At 38.9% G+C, this 17,238-nt stretch overlaps 1 protein-coding gene across 1 annotated transcript in view; it reads left to right on the top strand.

Annotated features, from left to right (window-relative positions):
- Window positions 1-17,238, top strand: part of mus302 (mutagen-sensitive 302) — a 279,343-nt gene that overhangs the window by 196,983 nt on the left and 65,122 nt on the right. The window contains exon 11 of the mRNA XM_090389437.1: window positions 11,290-11,381. Within this exon, the coding sequence (XP_090245563.1) occupies window positions 11,290-11,381 (92 nt within the window). The remainder of the gene's footprint in view (window positions 1-11,289; window positions 11,382-17,238) is intronic.

Raw genomic sequence — 17,238 nt, 5'->3', positions numbered from 1 at the left:
AACTTCCATCTGTTATTGTGGAAGTTGATAGGTTGAATAAATTTAAGGAGGAACTGGACAGGCATTTGGAGGGAATGGTGTGGTTTTTTTTTTTTTGGCTGATGCTGCATAAGCTCATAACACTTGCTTTCCTGCATCACATGCCTTTTACTGATTTTAGGCAGTTTTATACAGAACTTATTTGAAAATCCTGTTATGTAGCTTCCCAAAGCAGCATCTTGCTGATGCGAACAAATTTGTGCCATTATATGATCAGTACAGTAAAAATTGTGTGCTCTTTGAAAATTCACAGAAGACTGAATGTTATGTTAATGTTCAAGGCTCTCAATGGATGTCAGATTAACTAATTGAGACTTGTGGCGGTGGAGAAAAATGCATGGGATACATATAAATTATCAGGAGATATAGAAGCCTATGGAAGATATAAACTAGTCTGCAATCAATGTCACAGAGGAGGTTAGGCAAGCTACGGCAGATTACAAGATGCCTCTGGCAAAGAATGCAGAGAAAAGTAGCAAACACTTCTTTACTTATGTTAACCGTGAAGGAATGCATCCACTTACTATTGATGGTTCAATTGTTGGTGACCGTGATCAGATTGCTGATAAACTGAATAGGTATTTTGCATCTACATTCACACACACACATGGGGAATTCTTTATAGAGTGGGGATGTCAGAAGCTTATCAAACTCTAACAGGGTGCTGAATGATTTTGTTATAACTGAGAGGAAATTGGAAGAGAAATTGATGAAATTAAACATAAAAAAGGCACATGGAGTGGATGGGATCTATCCAATTATAGTAAGGGAAGCAGCAAAGGAGGTAAGCACACCCTTAGCCATAATAATGAGAGCATCATTGGTTTCAGGGTTGGTCCCCCGTGGACTGGAGATGTGCGAATCACAAAGGGGGATCAAAGGTGACATTAGTAAATACAGACCTGTTAACATGACTTCTGTTCCAAGTAAAATAATGGAATCGCTGGTTCAGTAAGTAAGGCGGGACCATCTAGCCAGGAATGCAATTATACTGCAGTCACAATATGGATTTCTTAAGGGGCAATTTTGTCTGAGAAATTTGATTGGATACTATGATGCAGTAACAAAGGAACTGGTCATAAAAAATAATTTTGATATCCATATACTTGGATTTCAGAATAGCTTTTGATACTGTTGCACATAAAAGACAGCTGTATAAACTGGATCATGTGGCATTAAAGGCAAGTTACTGCTGTGGATAAAGGGATAGTTGAATGGGAGAAGACAGTGTGGTTATTAATAGACACTGCTGGACCTATTGTTGATTTTAATGTTTGCAGGTGTACAAAGATTGAGATTGGCAGGGTGGCTAATGACAGCAATCAAGGTAAGCAACTCAGAGCTAACCTCCTGTAAATTTTTTATCAGTATCCTGGCCTTTACCTCCACACCAATATTATTCCAGTTTATTAATCTCTGAATCCTCCTTCTGACAATCTCCTCAAAGACATTCCATTTAATAGTATTTAGGACAAACTGTTCTATTTTCTGGCAGGTCTGAGTAACTCCAGTAACACAGTACTTAAATGATATACATCTGTGGCCACTAGTAACTAGAGCTTCCCAAACCTTCTAATCAAACAATTTGTTCCCAACTGTGTAGTGGAATTCATTGCTACATCTCTTTACATTTCTAGTCAAAGACTGTCAAAAATGGTCTTTCTTTACCTAATGCTCTAATTCACTTGATGATTAGTTCATAATTACTGAAATTTCTGTGACCTTTGTTAATTTTTAATGGAATTATATTTTAGTACTGCCCACTCATATCATGTGAATTTAAGATAGTTTATTCAGTTAATAGCTAAATTCCTATACATTAAGGTGGTATTTTGGGAACCTTGCTGGTGTCCAACATCATCATATATTAGTAGAGCTTACAATTCCAGAATACCGGATCCCGGTCATTTTTTTCCAGAATTCAAATACCAGTATTAATACAAAAATACCGGTTTTTCGGTACTAATTTTAAAAAAAATAGTTTATAATTTAATCACATAAAGGTTATAAAATCACTTTTATGTGATTATGACGTCCTTATCTCTACTAGCAAATGTTCGATAAATCATCGATAGGACACCATGCAACATTGCAACCTCTCCACAATTCTCGGACAACTTCATGTCTGACCGTATCATAACTCCCAAGTCCCTTTCTACCACTACTGACTTTAGTTCAACTCCACCAAGTGTATAAGTTATTTTGGGGTTGCTGTTCCCCAGGTGTAAGGCCTTGCATTTTGCTGAATTAAAGCATATAGCTCCCACTTTTCTGACCATCCCGGAAGTCTATTTAGGTCACTCTGAAGAAGCTCTGCTTGGCGGCGATCATCAACTACTCTACTGATCTTTACATCATCTGCAAGTTTAGACATCACACCCTATATCCCTTCATAGATGTCATTTAATATAATCAAAAACAACAGTGGTCTCAATACTGATCCTTGGGGAACCCCGCTTCTTACATTAATCCAATCTGAGGAATAATCATTTATCACAACCCCCTGCCTGGTGCCCTCAAGCCATCGTGCTATCTATTTAAGGATTTTCCCTATGATTCCAGCCTGCTCCAATACTTTGCTGACATCTAAATAAACAATGTCGAAATTATTCTCTAAATCAGTGGTTTTCAACCTTTTTTTAATAACAGCACATCTAAGTAATTTATTTTATTTTGCAGCATCCCTACTCAATTTTCTCAATATAAAAAATATATATGTTATATGATATTTATTACAATAATATAATTATAAAAATTACATTTCATAATACAAATTATATATATACAGTATATAATTTTATTCTTTGTATAGAAGTACTAAGTAAACATCAATTATAGATCACAACACAAAATGAAAAAGATACTGTACACCTTTTTATAATGAAATAAATATATAAATTAAAAAGTAATAAGTTTAAGTAACTTAAACCCAAATTACGTGGCACCCCTGGAATGCTGTTGCGGCACCCCGGTTGTAAACCACTGCTCTAAATCCAGCTCACGAGTGACCTGTCAAAATGGCTATCCAGATTTGTTAAACGTTATTTTCTCTTTACAAAACCATGCTGTGTATCCTGCAGAATTCCATTTCCATCTAAATGATCCTGAATTCCACCCTTGATCATGGCCTCTATGATTTTCCCTACTACTGAAGTTAGACTGGCCGGTTGTTAATTTCCCGTTACACTCCTAGAACCACCTTTATGTTCCAATTTACACCAATCCAATGGAATCTCTCCTGAGTCCAGTGATGCTCTCATAACTCACCTTAATGGTTCAATGCACTCACTTGCTGCCTCCTTTAAGATTATAGGGTATATGCCATCAACCACAGGAGCCTTACTCGCCTGTGGGCGGGAAAGTTTTCTCATTAAATCAACATGTGAAATTTCAACATCATTAATTACATTTTTTTTCAACTTCACTTCCATAATTTCTCATTGACATGAAGGGTTTTTCTTCTGTAAATATTGATGCAAAGTAACTGTCGAGTTCATCTGCAACTTCAGCTATGTTATCTAATACTATCCCACGTTCATTACATAAGGGTCCAATCTGATTTGTACTTCTGTTCTTTGCATTTATATATGTGAAGAAATCCTTAACTGCACTCTTTGCTCTCTTTATTCCTTATCCCCACTCTCTGCTCTCTCCCAGACTCAGTAAAGATACTATAGTGAAAATTATACTTCGCTTAATAAAACGTCTTTCTCCTTCAGAAAATGATGAACATAATTCAACCATGGAAGACCAACATGGAACAGAACATCAATGTTCCGCAAATTCTTTCCAAAAGAAGAAATTGCCTGACTCCAATGCGATTTTAAAAGATGAACTTGAGTCGGAAATTAATGAAATACTTTTAACTATTTTTTGCTAAAAAAAAGTTCAAACCCTGGAAAATATGGACTGAGATCGTCTTCGATTATCTCAGTACAATAGTACCAGAATAGAATCCAAAAGGGCATTTTCTGCCACTAATCAAACGATCATATTGACTGCTTATGTTTCTTAAGAGCTCACTTTATTTGGACAGGTAGTGTGGATGCTTAAACATAACTGAACTTTGCAGTAACAATATGTATTTTTTTTGTTTTTAGAATAACTGTATTTTTAATGATTTTTTTCAGAATATTTATTATTTCAATAAATGTTTATTTAAAACTTGAATTCAAGTAATTACAGTACTTGTTTTTTCCTTACTTTATTGCACCTAACTGTCATCAAAATTCATTGAGAAAAACGTTTGTTTTTGGAATACTGGTATCCCGGTTTTAATTTATTTAATTTATTAATACCGGTATCCCAGTTTCATAAATTAAAAATACCGAAATACCGGTATTAAGATTTTGACTGGTATTGTAAACCCTATATATTAGCTGTTAATGGGCAGAAAAAACAAATTGATATTACATATTTCTAAATAACTACACAGAATACACAGTAGGGATCGAGGCATTTGGCAAGCAGGTTATAATTCTGTTTTAACCTTAATTATATGTTTAATTGTAACTAGCTGTAAAAATGCTAAACTGACTTTTACCTCCCATTTGTATGTATAATTTTTACCTGTATAATTATAAATTAATAATAATGTATAATATAAAGGATGGTGGTTATTTATTTTTTTTTCATTTTGGGTAATTTTTTTTCTGACTGTCTTTAGTGATCTAAAAATTGGTTCCCTTATGTACACTTTTCAGTTTAAGGAAGAGAAAAAAAATCACGAGCCTAGTTCTGGCATGATCACACACAGGGATTTGTTTTTTGGCCAGAAATTGGTGAACAGAGAGTACATTATGTGCTAGAGCATCCAACCATCCTTCCACAATTCAAGTCTTGTCCTTAATTTTTTCACACAGCCTTGTCAGAACTTCATTGTTTCATTGTATGTTTGATTAATGTGTTTTATTGGCAAGCTGATTTGGTGGGATGTATTCAGCCATAATAATTCTTTTAATATTGAAGAAAACAAGAAGCACGGTTTTCATTTTTGATTTTAACATTCTTGCTTTTTTTGATCTGGGGGAACAGCCAACTTTCATAGCAAGTAATTAACAGTACTCAGAAAGTCTGGATCATCAATTTTTTTTCAAAATTTTTGGCGCACACTTTTCTCATGCCAAACTTTTAAGTTAATGTTTGTCTTAACTGTTTCTTTTGTCCATATTGAGTTCTGATGCAACCTTTCTAATGCTTAAAAAAAAAATCACTTCTAATCAATGTCCTTACCCAGTCCGGTTGATTTGTTCGATTCTTTTGTCTGTTATTTTTCTGGCAAACTGCAAACACACAAGGTAATGAAACCTGTCTCACTGCAAAATGAATGAGCATGCAAGAACGTGGCTTGGCAAACAACTAGGAAAAGGTTGAAGGTTAACTGCTGTGCCTTTGTTTCATAGATGGCATTTGGTATGTAGTGGCGTGCAATCTCGTTATTTGATAGCCATGCCTTGTAAAGCATTGGTAAAAAAAAAAAAAAATCCTCCCATATCACCATGTTCGTCCCCTCCAATAATTTATTTACTTCCACAATAGCAGATGGAAGTTTTTTCTGACAATCAACGACCTGCTGGCTGAAGGCAAACCTTCACACATCTGCCTTACCACCATCCTTTCTCAGTATGAATTTATGCCCCCTCATGTGCAGTCTCATGTATAGTTTGAACAACAAGAAGAATGCCATCAGCATTAAGCTTCCTCGATATATTCAAAGCCTTAAATGCTTCAATGGGATCACCTCGCAGGTGCCTAATCTCCAAACACTGAACCTTTCAAAACATCTTCACAAACTTGGCATCTGATCTTCATTCAAAATTTTTGGCACCATCTTGGCGTACACTTTTCTCATGCCATTATTTTCAGTTAAAGTTTGCCTAATTGTTTCTTTGTCCATATTGACTTCCGCTGAAACCTTTCTAATGCTTAAACAACAACCACTTCTAATCAGCCGACCGGGCTAGTCGGGTGGGTAAAGCGCCTGCCTGGCAACCCAAAGGTCGTGGGTTCGAATCCCGCCTCGGGCTTGGATCAAAGTACTGCAAAAAACCTTGGGAGGTGCACTATGGCCACAGAAGCCGATGTGCCAATAACTACCAAAAAAAAAAAAAAAAAAAACTTCTAATCAGTGTCCTTACACTGATTTTCATTTGTTTTCCTGGATACAAGATGGCATGGTTGTTCATTGTCTGCAGTACCACGTGAAGGGGGGTGGAATCATTTCATCATTCCTTCTATTAATTTGGCCAAACCTACCTAAAATTTATTAAACTGATCATGCCCATAACATTATGGGGAAGTTTTTCCCAACAACTGATTACTCTTTGGCTGAATGTGAATTTTCACATCTATTTTGCAACCAGTTTAAGTTTATGCTCCCTTGTAAGTTTCATCTCAGAAAGGGTAAAGATGGCATCAGAATTTATTTTACTCAACCCTTTTAAAGTCTTATACATGTCAATTAGTCACCATGCAGATGCCCACTTTCTAGAGACTGCAATATACAGAACCCCAGTCTTTCTTGGTAAAAGTGTCTTTTGCATCCAAAAATGATCTTGTTGTTCCTCTCTCCACCATTTCCAATAGATCTATGTTCTTTCTAAAATGAGGTTTCCAAATCTATATGCATTATTCAAGATGTGGCATAACCATTTCTTTGTACAAGGGATAATTACCTCTTTGTCCCAGCTGGTAAAAAAGGTCCTGTGTACTAATGACAGCTTCTGATGGGCTGCACATCTTGAATCTATATAGACATCAAACTTGAAATACTTAACTTATCATCATTAATAAATACTATACACAGTAAGAGACCCTAAGCTGACCCCTGTGGATCTTATATTAATCCACAAAGATCAGTGGCCATTTACTGCCATTCCTTTATCCATAGTAGTAACTTCCCCCAATGCCACATTACTCCAATTTATACAACAAAATACATGCGGTATAGTATAAAAGGCTTTCCTGAAATCAAAGTATACGATGTCAAAATTTTTCTTTGCATCTAGTTCCTTTATAACAGTCTCATAATAGTTAATCAGAGTGGTATGTCTGGTGGGACTCAGAGATGTCTTATTCTACTTATAGTAATGATAGTCGTCAAGAGAAATTCTATAGCCACTAGCTTCTACGCTCCATACTCATGCTGCAGCATACTACTCCAGGGAAGTGAGTTCCCCGAAAAAATTATTTGAGGGAAGGAAACAAGAAGTCCGATGGTGCAAGGTCGGGTGAGTAGGCTGGATGGGGCAATATTTCATATCCACAAGTGGCCGCTTGTGTTGTTGGAATTTCAGAAGTGTGAACTGGGGCATTGTCTTGAAGCATTCTCACACCTTTGGACAGCATGCCAGGCCTACATGTTTTGATTTTCTCCCGTAATTTTGTGCGTAAATTGGCATAATAGGCACCTGTAATTGTTCAACGTTTCGGCAGGTAATCAGCCTTTCTCATCCCAAAACACTGTCAGCAAGACCTTTCCTGCTGACGCTTGGACCCTTGCCTTCTTGGGGGGGTGGGGAACCATGATGTTGCCATTCCATGGACTGCTTTTTACTTTTAGGGTCAAAATGGTGTATCCAACTTTCATCCTGATTAGATGAGAGAAAAAGTCTTCCTCATTTTTTTGGCCCAGGGCTAACAACTCTTGTGATTTCTGGTGTCGATAATCGAGGATTCCATCTTGCACTCAATTTCCGTAAATGGAGTTGGTCATGAAGGACTGTTTCAATAGAGCCCACACTAATCTTCACCTCCTGGGACAATTCACACACAAATATCCAGCGATCTTCCATGATTAACGACTCCACTTTTCTGATCATGCTGCCATCAATGGCTAAATGGGGACGACCTGGAATGTGCTCAGATTCTACCAATGTCCGACCACACCTAAACTGTCTATGCCAGTGCTTCACAATGCCATAGGATGGAGCTTCATCCTTATATACAGCAGTCATCTCCTTGTGGATTCTTTAGGAGATTTCTCCTTCAAGAATAGATATCAGATTACAGCTCTGGCTTCAACTTTGTCTATGATGCTGCTACTTCACATGTTCAGCTCTTTGAGAGAAAAACAAATTAAGACACAGGGCTGAAATTTTACACCTTTAGTACAGAAATATGTATGATGCTACACACAAAATACCATGCGATATGTGGAAGTAGGTGAGGGCGATACTTTTTTGAACCACCCTTGTAAGAGGACATCTCCCTATTTTCATCCAGAACTTTTCAAACTTTCCAAGTACAAATACAAACTACACTCTCAAAAGTTTTCTTACAAAAAGAATTAGTACCGCAGGGATCAGTCCTCAGTGCCACCCTGTTTGCAATAAAAATAAACTCGATAACCAAACGTATACCATCTACCATAAATACAGCTCTTTATGTAGATGATTTCGGTATCTCTTTCCAATCAAAAAACATGAGTACAATAGAATGCCAATTATAAAGCCCAATTAACAAAGTCAGCAATTGGGCTTTAAGGAAATGGTTTCACGATCTCCACACAAAAAACAATAGGTGTGCACTTCTGTAGGAAAAGAAAGCTTTGTTTAGATCTAGAATTAAACTTAATGGACAGTTAATCCCAATCAAACCAACCATAAAATTTCTTGGACTTGATAAAAAAAACTGACATTTTTAGAACACATAAAACAACTAAGAACAAACTGCCTCAAGAAACTAAATATTTTGAGAGTCTTATCGGCAACAACCTGGAGTACAGATAGAGCTACTTTACTGCCCTTATACAGAGCCCTCCTAAGATCTCAACTAGACTAGGGAGCTCCTGTATATAACTCAGCCAAACCGATTTCCCTGAGATGGCTTGATCCAGTGCATTATAGTGCTTTACGTACAGTATTAGGAACATACTAATACTGTACGTAAAGCACTATACAGTATTAGGAACATATCGCATATCACTGGTCCAGAGTCTATATGCAGAAGCTCACAAGCCGCCACTACAACTCTGGAGACAAAACTTGCTGTTATGCTATACTGCAAAGATAAAATGAATACCTGGCCACCTGACATGGACAATCCTACATGAACCAAGTTTGGAAAACTTATATAGAGCACATCCAAATACCAACAAACCAGCAGGTATTTATTTAAAAGACCTACTATAGCAATGTAATTTAAATCTCAATCAGATAGCAACTTCTCCTAAAGTTCCATATCCACCGTGGGATGCCATACAAACAACATGCGATCTCCATATGTATAAGTGGAAAAAGGATTCTTTACCTAAACAAAATTTCCAGCAGTTACATGCAGCCTACAAAGACCAGCATTGCAATTCCACCCTGATATATGCGCAGATGGCTCGAAAACAGAAACTAAGGTAGGAATACCGCCAAGTTCCCGAATACCATTGTCTCCCAAGTAATCCCAACAGAGTGCAGCATTTATACTACAGAATTGGGGGCTATACAACTAGCCATAAACCATATATGGCTTACCAAGATACCCAGCAGTATAATCTTCACAGATTCATTCAGTGCCCTGCATGCCTTAAAGGATAACACCATAAATACCCATCCAACCGTATGTAAAATACATAACGCGTTAACAAAACTAGCAAAGCGAAACATAAATTTCCGCTGGGTTCCTGGCCAAATAGAAATATATGGCAATGAACAGGCAGATCAAGCAGCAAAACAAGTGGAAAGCCCGATCAACAATAGCATAAAAATACCATACGCAGTGCAATTCTTTTACTCCCACACCCGGCAGGGGAGGGAGGTGACGGCTTGCTGTCGCCTCTCTTCCCTGCCACACCATTTCTTCCCTCTGGTGGGACATGGGCATGCCTCACTGAAAAATTGGGGGTCACCTACCCTATCGACCCTCTTCTTCCTATTTCACCCACCAGCCTTCATTCTCCCCTCCCAGCACTTTTTCTTGCACAGCGTATAGCCCTACACGTCCAAATTTAAATACACCAAAAAATTTCGCCCAACCTTTTAGGCACTTCAGAAACAGGCTTTCAGCGTCAAACCCCATATTAGTGCTTTAATGTAAGTGATTTAAAATCAACCGCGGTCGTTCCAATTTTATTTTAGGTCCTAGCCACTAAAATCCCAGGAAAGTAAGTGGCAGGACCTGCCAGAGTACAATTGACTCAATGGTAACACCCGGCTAGCCTCCACGTGGCGAGGTATGGACAACGTCTGGTCCCATTAGGGGTCTGGCGGCCAATAAGCCGGATAAACAATGGGCACAACATATAACACTACTCATGACCCACACACTTCTAAATCTCTGGCTTTGACAGGGTACTGTCACCGATACATAGAACATTCGCGGAGATGGGAGAAATCCCAGGAGCCGCTAGACCCTCAATATACCTCATACCTCGACTATAAAATTACAATTCGAAATAGTGGCCACAAAAATGGCAGGAGCAAGCTGGTAACAAATTATTACAGATAAAACCATTGTTACAACAATGGAAAACCAGTACAAGAACCAACAGACAAGAAGAAGTTATACTGAGCAGATTAAGAATAAGGACACCAATTTTACCCCCTCCTATCTGCTCCGAGCTAAAGACGCCTCCGTAGCCAGGTGGGCAGGAGCAACAGTGCATAGCACATGCTTCTTGATTAGACGGGGTTCGAGCCCGTGACCACCAAATACGGAGGATGCGGAAAGGTCAGGGAATGACCACTGCATATCCCTGGAGCAATATGGCCTTAGTTGCTAATGCTCCTAAAAACTAAATAACAACAACAACAACAACTCCGAGCTGAATCTCCACCTCAGTGCTCTGACTGTCACAGTTCTAACAGTCCAATGTATTCTACTTGACTGCCCTAACCTTACATGAGAATGTCAGATTACCTTTAAATCCTTAAAAGGAACGAACATATTTTCATTACAAACAATATTGTCAGATAAATCTAATATATTGGAAGTCTTCCAGTTTCTGAAATGCATAAATTACTATAATTTGATATAAAAATCATAACAAAGATATCATTGAATAAACCATAAATCATAAGTTTGGCACACTATAGCCATAGAAGCTGATGCGCCAGTAAAATATCCAAACCAACCAACCAATCTCCTGAAATTACTTTTACTATATTTTATTTCAGTTATGAAATTATGGATTAGTATTGGAAGTTTATTCTGGTAATTTGTTTTTCTATCACGATAACTCTATTTACTCTTCTTTTAAAACTAAAATTTTGAAAAATTGAGATCCGTAATTTAATAAATTCAAATTTACTTTCATAACAGGGAAATTTTATTCCTTGAGCTTTGAACCAAGAACTGGCCACCTTCTTGTTTCGTGTCGTCCTTCTCTCAAGCAACCAAAAGTTACTCACATGGTGAGTAATAATTATTTCTTAGCTAAATAAAATGTCTTACTTACTGAATTCATATTTCAGCAAATTCAACAAATCTAATTATAAAAGCAATTTACAAAATACTCAAAATTACATTCTACATTAGCAATTTGATCATAGTGGTGGAACATTGATAGGTGGAGCAGGACCAAGGTATGTCTTCCAAGGGCAATATCATCTTTTAAGTGCACAAAAGGTGATATTATTGTACACTTTGGCACTAATAACCTTAAGGGTACAGAGTATTTTCGGGTCTAATGGCACCAGGGATTTACCCCATCTCCGTATATGTTCTTTGTATCGAGGAGCGTACGCTGTCAAGGCCAGAGGTTTAAAAGTGTGTGGGTCATGTGTGGTGTAATATGTTGTGCCCCTTGTTCATCTGGCTTGTTAGCTGCTGGGCCCCTGATTGGACCTGACGTTTATGTACTCCGCCACGTGGAGGCCAGCCAGGTGTTCCCTTAAAGTTTGCTCTGGCAGGTCCTGCCACCTACTTTCCTGAGATTTCAGTGGCTAGGACCTAAAAAAAAAAAAAAAAATCTTTTCTTTTGGGCACAGTTGGGATGGTATATTATACGCTGTTTAGAGGGGCTATAAGGGATATGCGCTGGAAGTGATAAGATTTCCTAATAGGTCAGGCATGAATTTTGATGTTTTAAATTTGGACATGTGGGGCAGGCGCTGTGTAAAGGGAAAGAGATGGGAGGGGAGGCAGAAGACTGGGTTGTTGGAAATTGGAAGTAAGGAGTCGATAGGGAAGATGACCCCTGTTAAAATAGTGGGGCATGCCCATGCTCCACCAGAGGAGAAAGAGGGGTGGCAGGAGGAGGAGACAGCAGACCATTCCCCCCCCCTGCCAGGGAAAGAGGAGTAAAAAGCAGGCTAGGCTGAGTGTCTAGCTGGGGTGCCATATGGCTGTATGGCATCATAAGATGCAATCTTCAACTTTGTGTTAGTTCAGTGGAGGTCCGAGTCCAAGTTGCAATCTTCACCTTTGTATTAGTCCAGTGGAGGTCCGAGTCCAAGTTGCAGTCTTTATCTTTGCGTTAGTCTGGTGGAGGTCCAGGTCCAGTTTGTCACATTCATGTGTTGTATCTACTTCAGATGGTCCTAGTTCAGAGTTTTGCAGTCATTTCCGGTAGTTATGTCTGTGTTTTCATAGGTTAGTGATGATGTGGCAGGGATCTTTGTCTTTCAAAGAGTTCGCGGGCAAAGACTGTGAAAGCACGGTAATTATCTTCTTCTTGCAATATTTTTTCTTCTTGGTTCCTTAACAAGGAGTTGATGCATGTGTATAGCTGACATCTGAGGTCCTCATAGTTGTCACAGCCGTGGATAAGGTGTTCCCAAGTTTCCTCCTGCCCGCAGTTACAGCTCAGGTTGTCGGAGATTCCCAGCCTGTGGAGTTTCCCTCTGAAGGAGCCGTGTCCTGTAAGAAGGAAGGTGGTGTACAAGCCAGGACGGGGAGATAGGATATACCCCGCTGATATTGGGTATAAATTTTTTGGTGACTTCCCCTTTTGTGGTAAGATTCCATTTATTTTGACAGATAGATTGCAAATGTTCCATTAACCTCTTATTTTCTGGGGATTTGCTTTTCTGTGGATCTGTTGTGTAGTCTAGATAAGTTGTAGTTCTTCCTTTCGAATGTTAGTGCAGCAGCCCACAGTACACAATCTCCAGATCCAGAGGAAGGAAGCCTGCCAGGACCTGGAGCACATGGGTGCTCACCGTGCAGCAGGCTCTAGTTGTTGTCAATAGTATGGATTGGTGGATCGATTCCAGCTTTTTCTTGTTGACTGCTGTGTTTGCCTTCTGATACCAGTCGCCAGCACCATTGGCCAGGATAGGGATGAAGAGAGCTTTGTATAGAAGGGAGAGCACCCTCTTCTTTAGTCCCCAGTCCCTCCTGGTGATTTTGGTTATCAGGGCCGAGAGCCTCCTTGTTTTGGTTCTGAGGTAACAGAGTTGAGATGTGAAGTTCAAGTTTCGGTCTATTATTATTCCTAAATATTTTAGTTCCTGTTTGAGTTTTGATGGTCGCTCCATTTATTTTGATTAGTGGAGGTGTACCAGGGTCAAGAGCACCCCTGAGGAGTACTGAGTTTGTTTTTTTGGTTGAGATCATTAGAAGATTCCTCTTGGCCCAATCCTGTAGCATGTGTGTGGCAGAGCTGCGAATTTAATTAACAAGTACAGGTCAATGTTGAAAAAAAGTCGCTAGGGTTGAATTTGAGAGTGTCTGCAATTCAGCCAAGACACGATAGGGAGGCGCCTCCGTAGGCAGGTGGGAAGGAGCAGCAGTGCATAGCACACGCTTCTTGATTAGACCGGGGTTCGAGCCCGTCACCACCAAATACGGAGGATGCGAAAAGGTCAGGGAATGACCACCGCATATCCCGGAGCGATATGGCTTTAGTTGCTAATGCTCCTAAAAACCAAATAACAAACAAACAAACACAATAGGAGGAAGTATATGACGAGAGCCTTGTCAATCAAATTGGCCCTGGAGAGATTTTGCAAGGCTCATGGGATAGAATTTTTTTCAGCATTGTCCATTCTTGTTAACAGGAGAGACTGCTTCTAGATGGGGTACACTTAAATAGAAAGTGTGCAAGAATATTTGCTGATGCTATCGAGGCAGTGTTAGATGGGTCGGAAAACTGCTAGTTTTGGGGAGGTACACAGAATAAAAGGTTAACAGTGGCCTCAGGCAGAGGCAAAAGTGATTCTTGCACTGCTTCTATTAGAATTAGCAGCAGCATGGAAAGCAAGGCAATGGAGATTTCAAGGACTGTTGGTAGTCGTAGTGGAACAAATAAATACATGGGCTGTGTGTTAGGGTGACTAAGAGTAGAAACAGGTGCATGTATACTTGCATGCACACCAATGCTAGAAGTACAGTAAATAAATTTGAATTGCTGATCAAGGCATCAAAGGCAAATATTGTTGGGATATCAGAGACATGGTCACACAGATAGAAGCAGTGTAGAATTGGAATTTGGGAGTACAATGTGTACAGAAAAGGTAGGAAGGGAGGAGGGGTTATGCTGTTAGCTAAGAAACACAAAATCTAAGGAAGCGCATCCAGTTGACATGGGTGGACAGTGCAATGTTGAGTCAGTTTGGCGTGACATAAACACTGGGAAAGGAAAATGAGAATAGGAGCGTGTTATAGGCCTAATGACTGATAAGTACAACAAACAATTGTGTAGAAAAATACAATTGTACAATGAACAATTATTGTGCAGAGTGGGCCAGTAAATCAGAAGGTCTTGTAATGGGGGATTTTAACTTTCAGATATTAACTGGAACTTGTAGATTGGTCACTTGAACGCTTGCAGGATCATTTTCTACAGTAGCATGTTCGAGGAGCAACCAAAGGAGGGTAATACTTTTGATCTAATTATCAGCAGTGATGACTCCTGCATTATGAATTTGCAGTTAAAGGAACCACTACGTTACAGTGATCAGTCTATTGATGTGAGATTTACTTAAAGTTGTAACTATCATCAAGGGTAGAGAGAAGGGTTTTTGTTTTCGTAAAGGTGACTACAGTGGTCTCAGGCAGTTTTTAAATTCTATAAATTCGGATCAACTGATAATGTTAAAAACAGTGAGTTTTAAATGTGAAGCCTTTGAGGAATTAGTCTTGAAATCTACTAGGCTTTTCATACCAACTAAGAAATACTGTTCAAGATTTAAACATAAATGGATGTCAGATGAACTAATGAGGCTAGTGGCAGAGAAGAAAAATGTGTGAGATGGATATAAATTATCAGGTGACACATCTGTAATCGAGTCACAAAGGAGGTTATGCAAGCGTAGGCTGATTATGAGAAATCCTCTGCAAAGAATGCAAAGAAAAACAACAAAGACTTCTTTATTTATGTAAACTCTAGAAGGAACGGGATGAATCAGATTGGTCCACTTGATATTGGTGGTTCGACTGTTTATGATCCAACTCAGATAGCAGACAAACTGAATGAGTATTTTGCCTCTACATTCACACATGAGGAATTCTGTAAGGAATGGGAGGACAGAAGTTTACTAAACTCTAACAGGGAGCTAAATGATTTTGTAATAAGGATGAGCAAAGTGGAAAAGAAACTGTTGAAGTTAAACATAAAAAGGCACCTGGGGATGGAATCTATCCAATTATATTGACGGAGGCAGCGAGGGATGTAAGCAAACTCTTAGCCATAATTATAAGAGCATTTTTAGATTCAGGGGAGATCCGCATGAACTGGTGATGTGCAAATGGATCCCCAATTCACAAAAGGGGTTCAAAGGGTGACACAAATAATTATAGACCTGTTAGTTTAACTTCTCGGGGAAAATAATGGAGTCACTGGTTAAAGAAGTGATGCAGGATCATCTAGACAAGACTGCAGTAATAGTTCAGACACAGCATGGGTTTGTTAAGGGGAAGTCTTATCTGAACAATTTGATTGGATATTACGATGTGGTTACAATGGAACTGGAGGCAAAAAAATAATTTTTATATCATATACTTGGATTTCAGGAAAGCTTTTGATACTGTTGCACGTGGAAGACTGCTGTATAGATTGGAGCAGTATGGTATTAAGGGCAAGTTGCTTCAATGGATAAAGGGATGATTGAGTGAGAGATGGTAGAGAGTGCTAATAAATGGACACTGCTCTACGTGGATTAGTGTTATTAGTGGAGTTGCCCAGGGTTCGGTGCTTGGCCCATTGTTGTTTTGTGTATTTATTAATGATATCAATGAAGGTATATCAGGCTTAATGTCCAAGTTTGCAGATGATACAAAGGTTGGCTGGCAGGGTTATTAATGATAGTAAAGACAGTATGCCACTGCAACATGATCTAGAAAAGTTAGGTAGATGGGTTGAGAAGTGGCAACTGAAGTTTAATATTGACAAATGCAAAGTACTGCATAGGGTTAGCAGTAATCCAAGAAAAATGTTCCATCTGTGTGGTACTACATTCAGGGAGGTGGAGAATGAAAAAGACCTGGGGATAATTGTGTAGTCAGATATGAAGTTCTCTGAGCAGTGCAGATGGGCTGCCAGAGGAGGTCATGGAGTTTTGTCAATGATATTTAGGAATTTTGCTAGCAGAGACAAGGAGGTGATTATACCTTTGTATAAGGTAACGGTCAGGCCAGAGCTTGAGTACTGTGTACATGTCTAGGTCTCATTTTAGGAAGGATGTAGAGTTGCTAGAACGAGTACAGAGAAGGGCAACAAGATTGGTGAGAGGAACAAAGGGATTCTCATACCAGGAGAGGCTTAAGTTCTGCAAGTTGCAGCATCTGGAGACTAGGCACCTGCAAGGTAATCTGGTTGAGGTGTACAGTGCCTTGAATGGTTTGAGTAGACCCAATGCTGATAGGATACATTCGCTTGCTCAGCTTAAGAACCAGAGGAGGCATAGATTCAAATTGAGGAAAGACAGTTGTAGAATAGATGTGCGGAAGTTTGCCTTTAGCCAGCGGATAGTTGATTACTGAAACAAATTTCCATCTGTTGTTGTTGAAGTTGATAGCTTAAATAAATTCAAGGCAGATCTAGACAAACAGTTGATTTTTGGAGCAGGCTTCCATCTGTTGTTGTGGAAGTTGGCAGCTTAAATAAATTTAAGGCTGAACTAGGTTGTGACCGGATGGGTGAAATGGGAAGTTTTTTTTTTTTTTTTTTTTATTTGGATGATGCGCTATAAGCTTGAATATTTATTGAATATCTGAAAGGTAGTAGTATGTGAAGAGGCAATTACATGCTGGCAGCAAGTGGCATATTGCTTTTCAGGATTTTTATTCATTTAGCTCTGTGATAAACAGCATTTGTTTGTTTCAATA

Source organism: Mastigoproctus giganteus, unplaced genomic scaffold (genome assembly GCF_048544385.1).
Source record: "Mastigoproctus giganteus isolate SK-2022 unplaced genomic scaffold, ASM4854438v1 scaffold_18, whole genome shotgun sequence".
Taxonomy (NCBI): domain Eukaryota; kingdom Metazoa; phylum Arthropoda; class Arachnida; order Uropygi; family Thelyphonidae; genus Mastigoproctus; species Mastigoproctus giganteus.
Note: the sequence above shows the minus strand (reverse complement) of the source record. Positions and strands in the feature narration are given on the sequence as shown.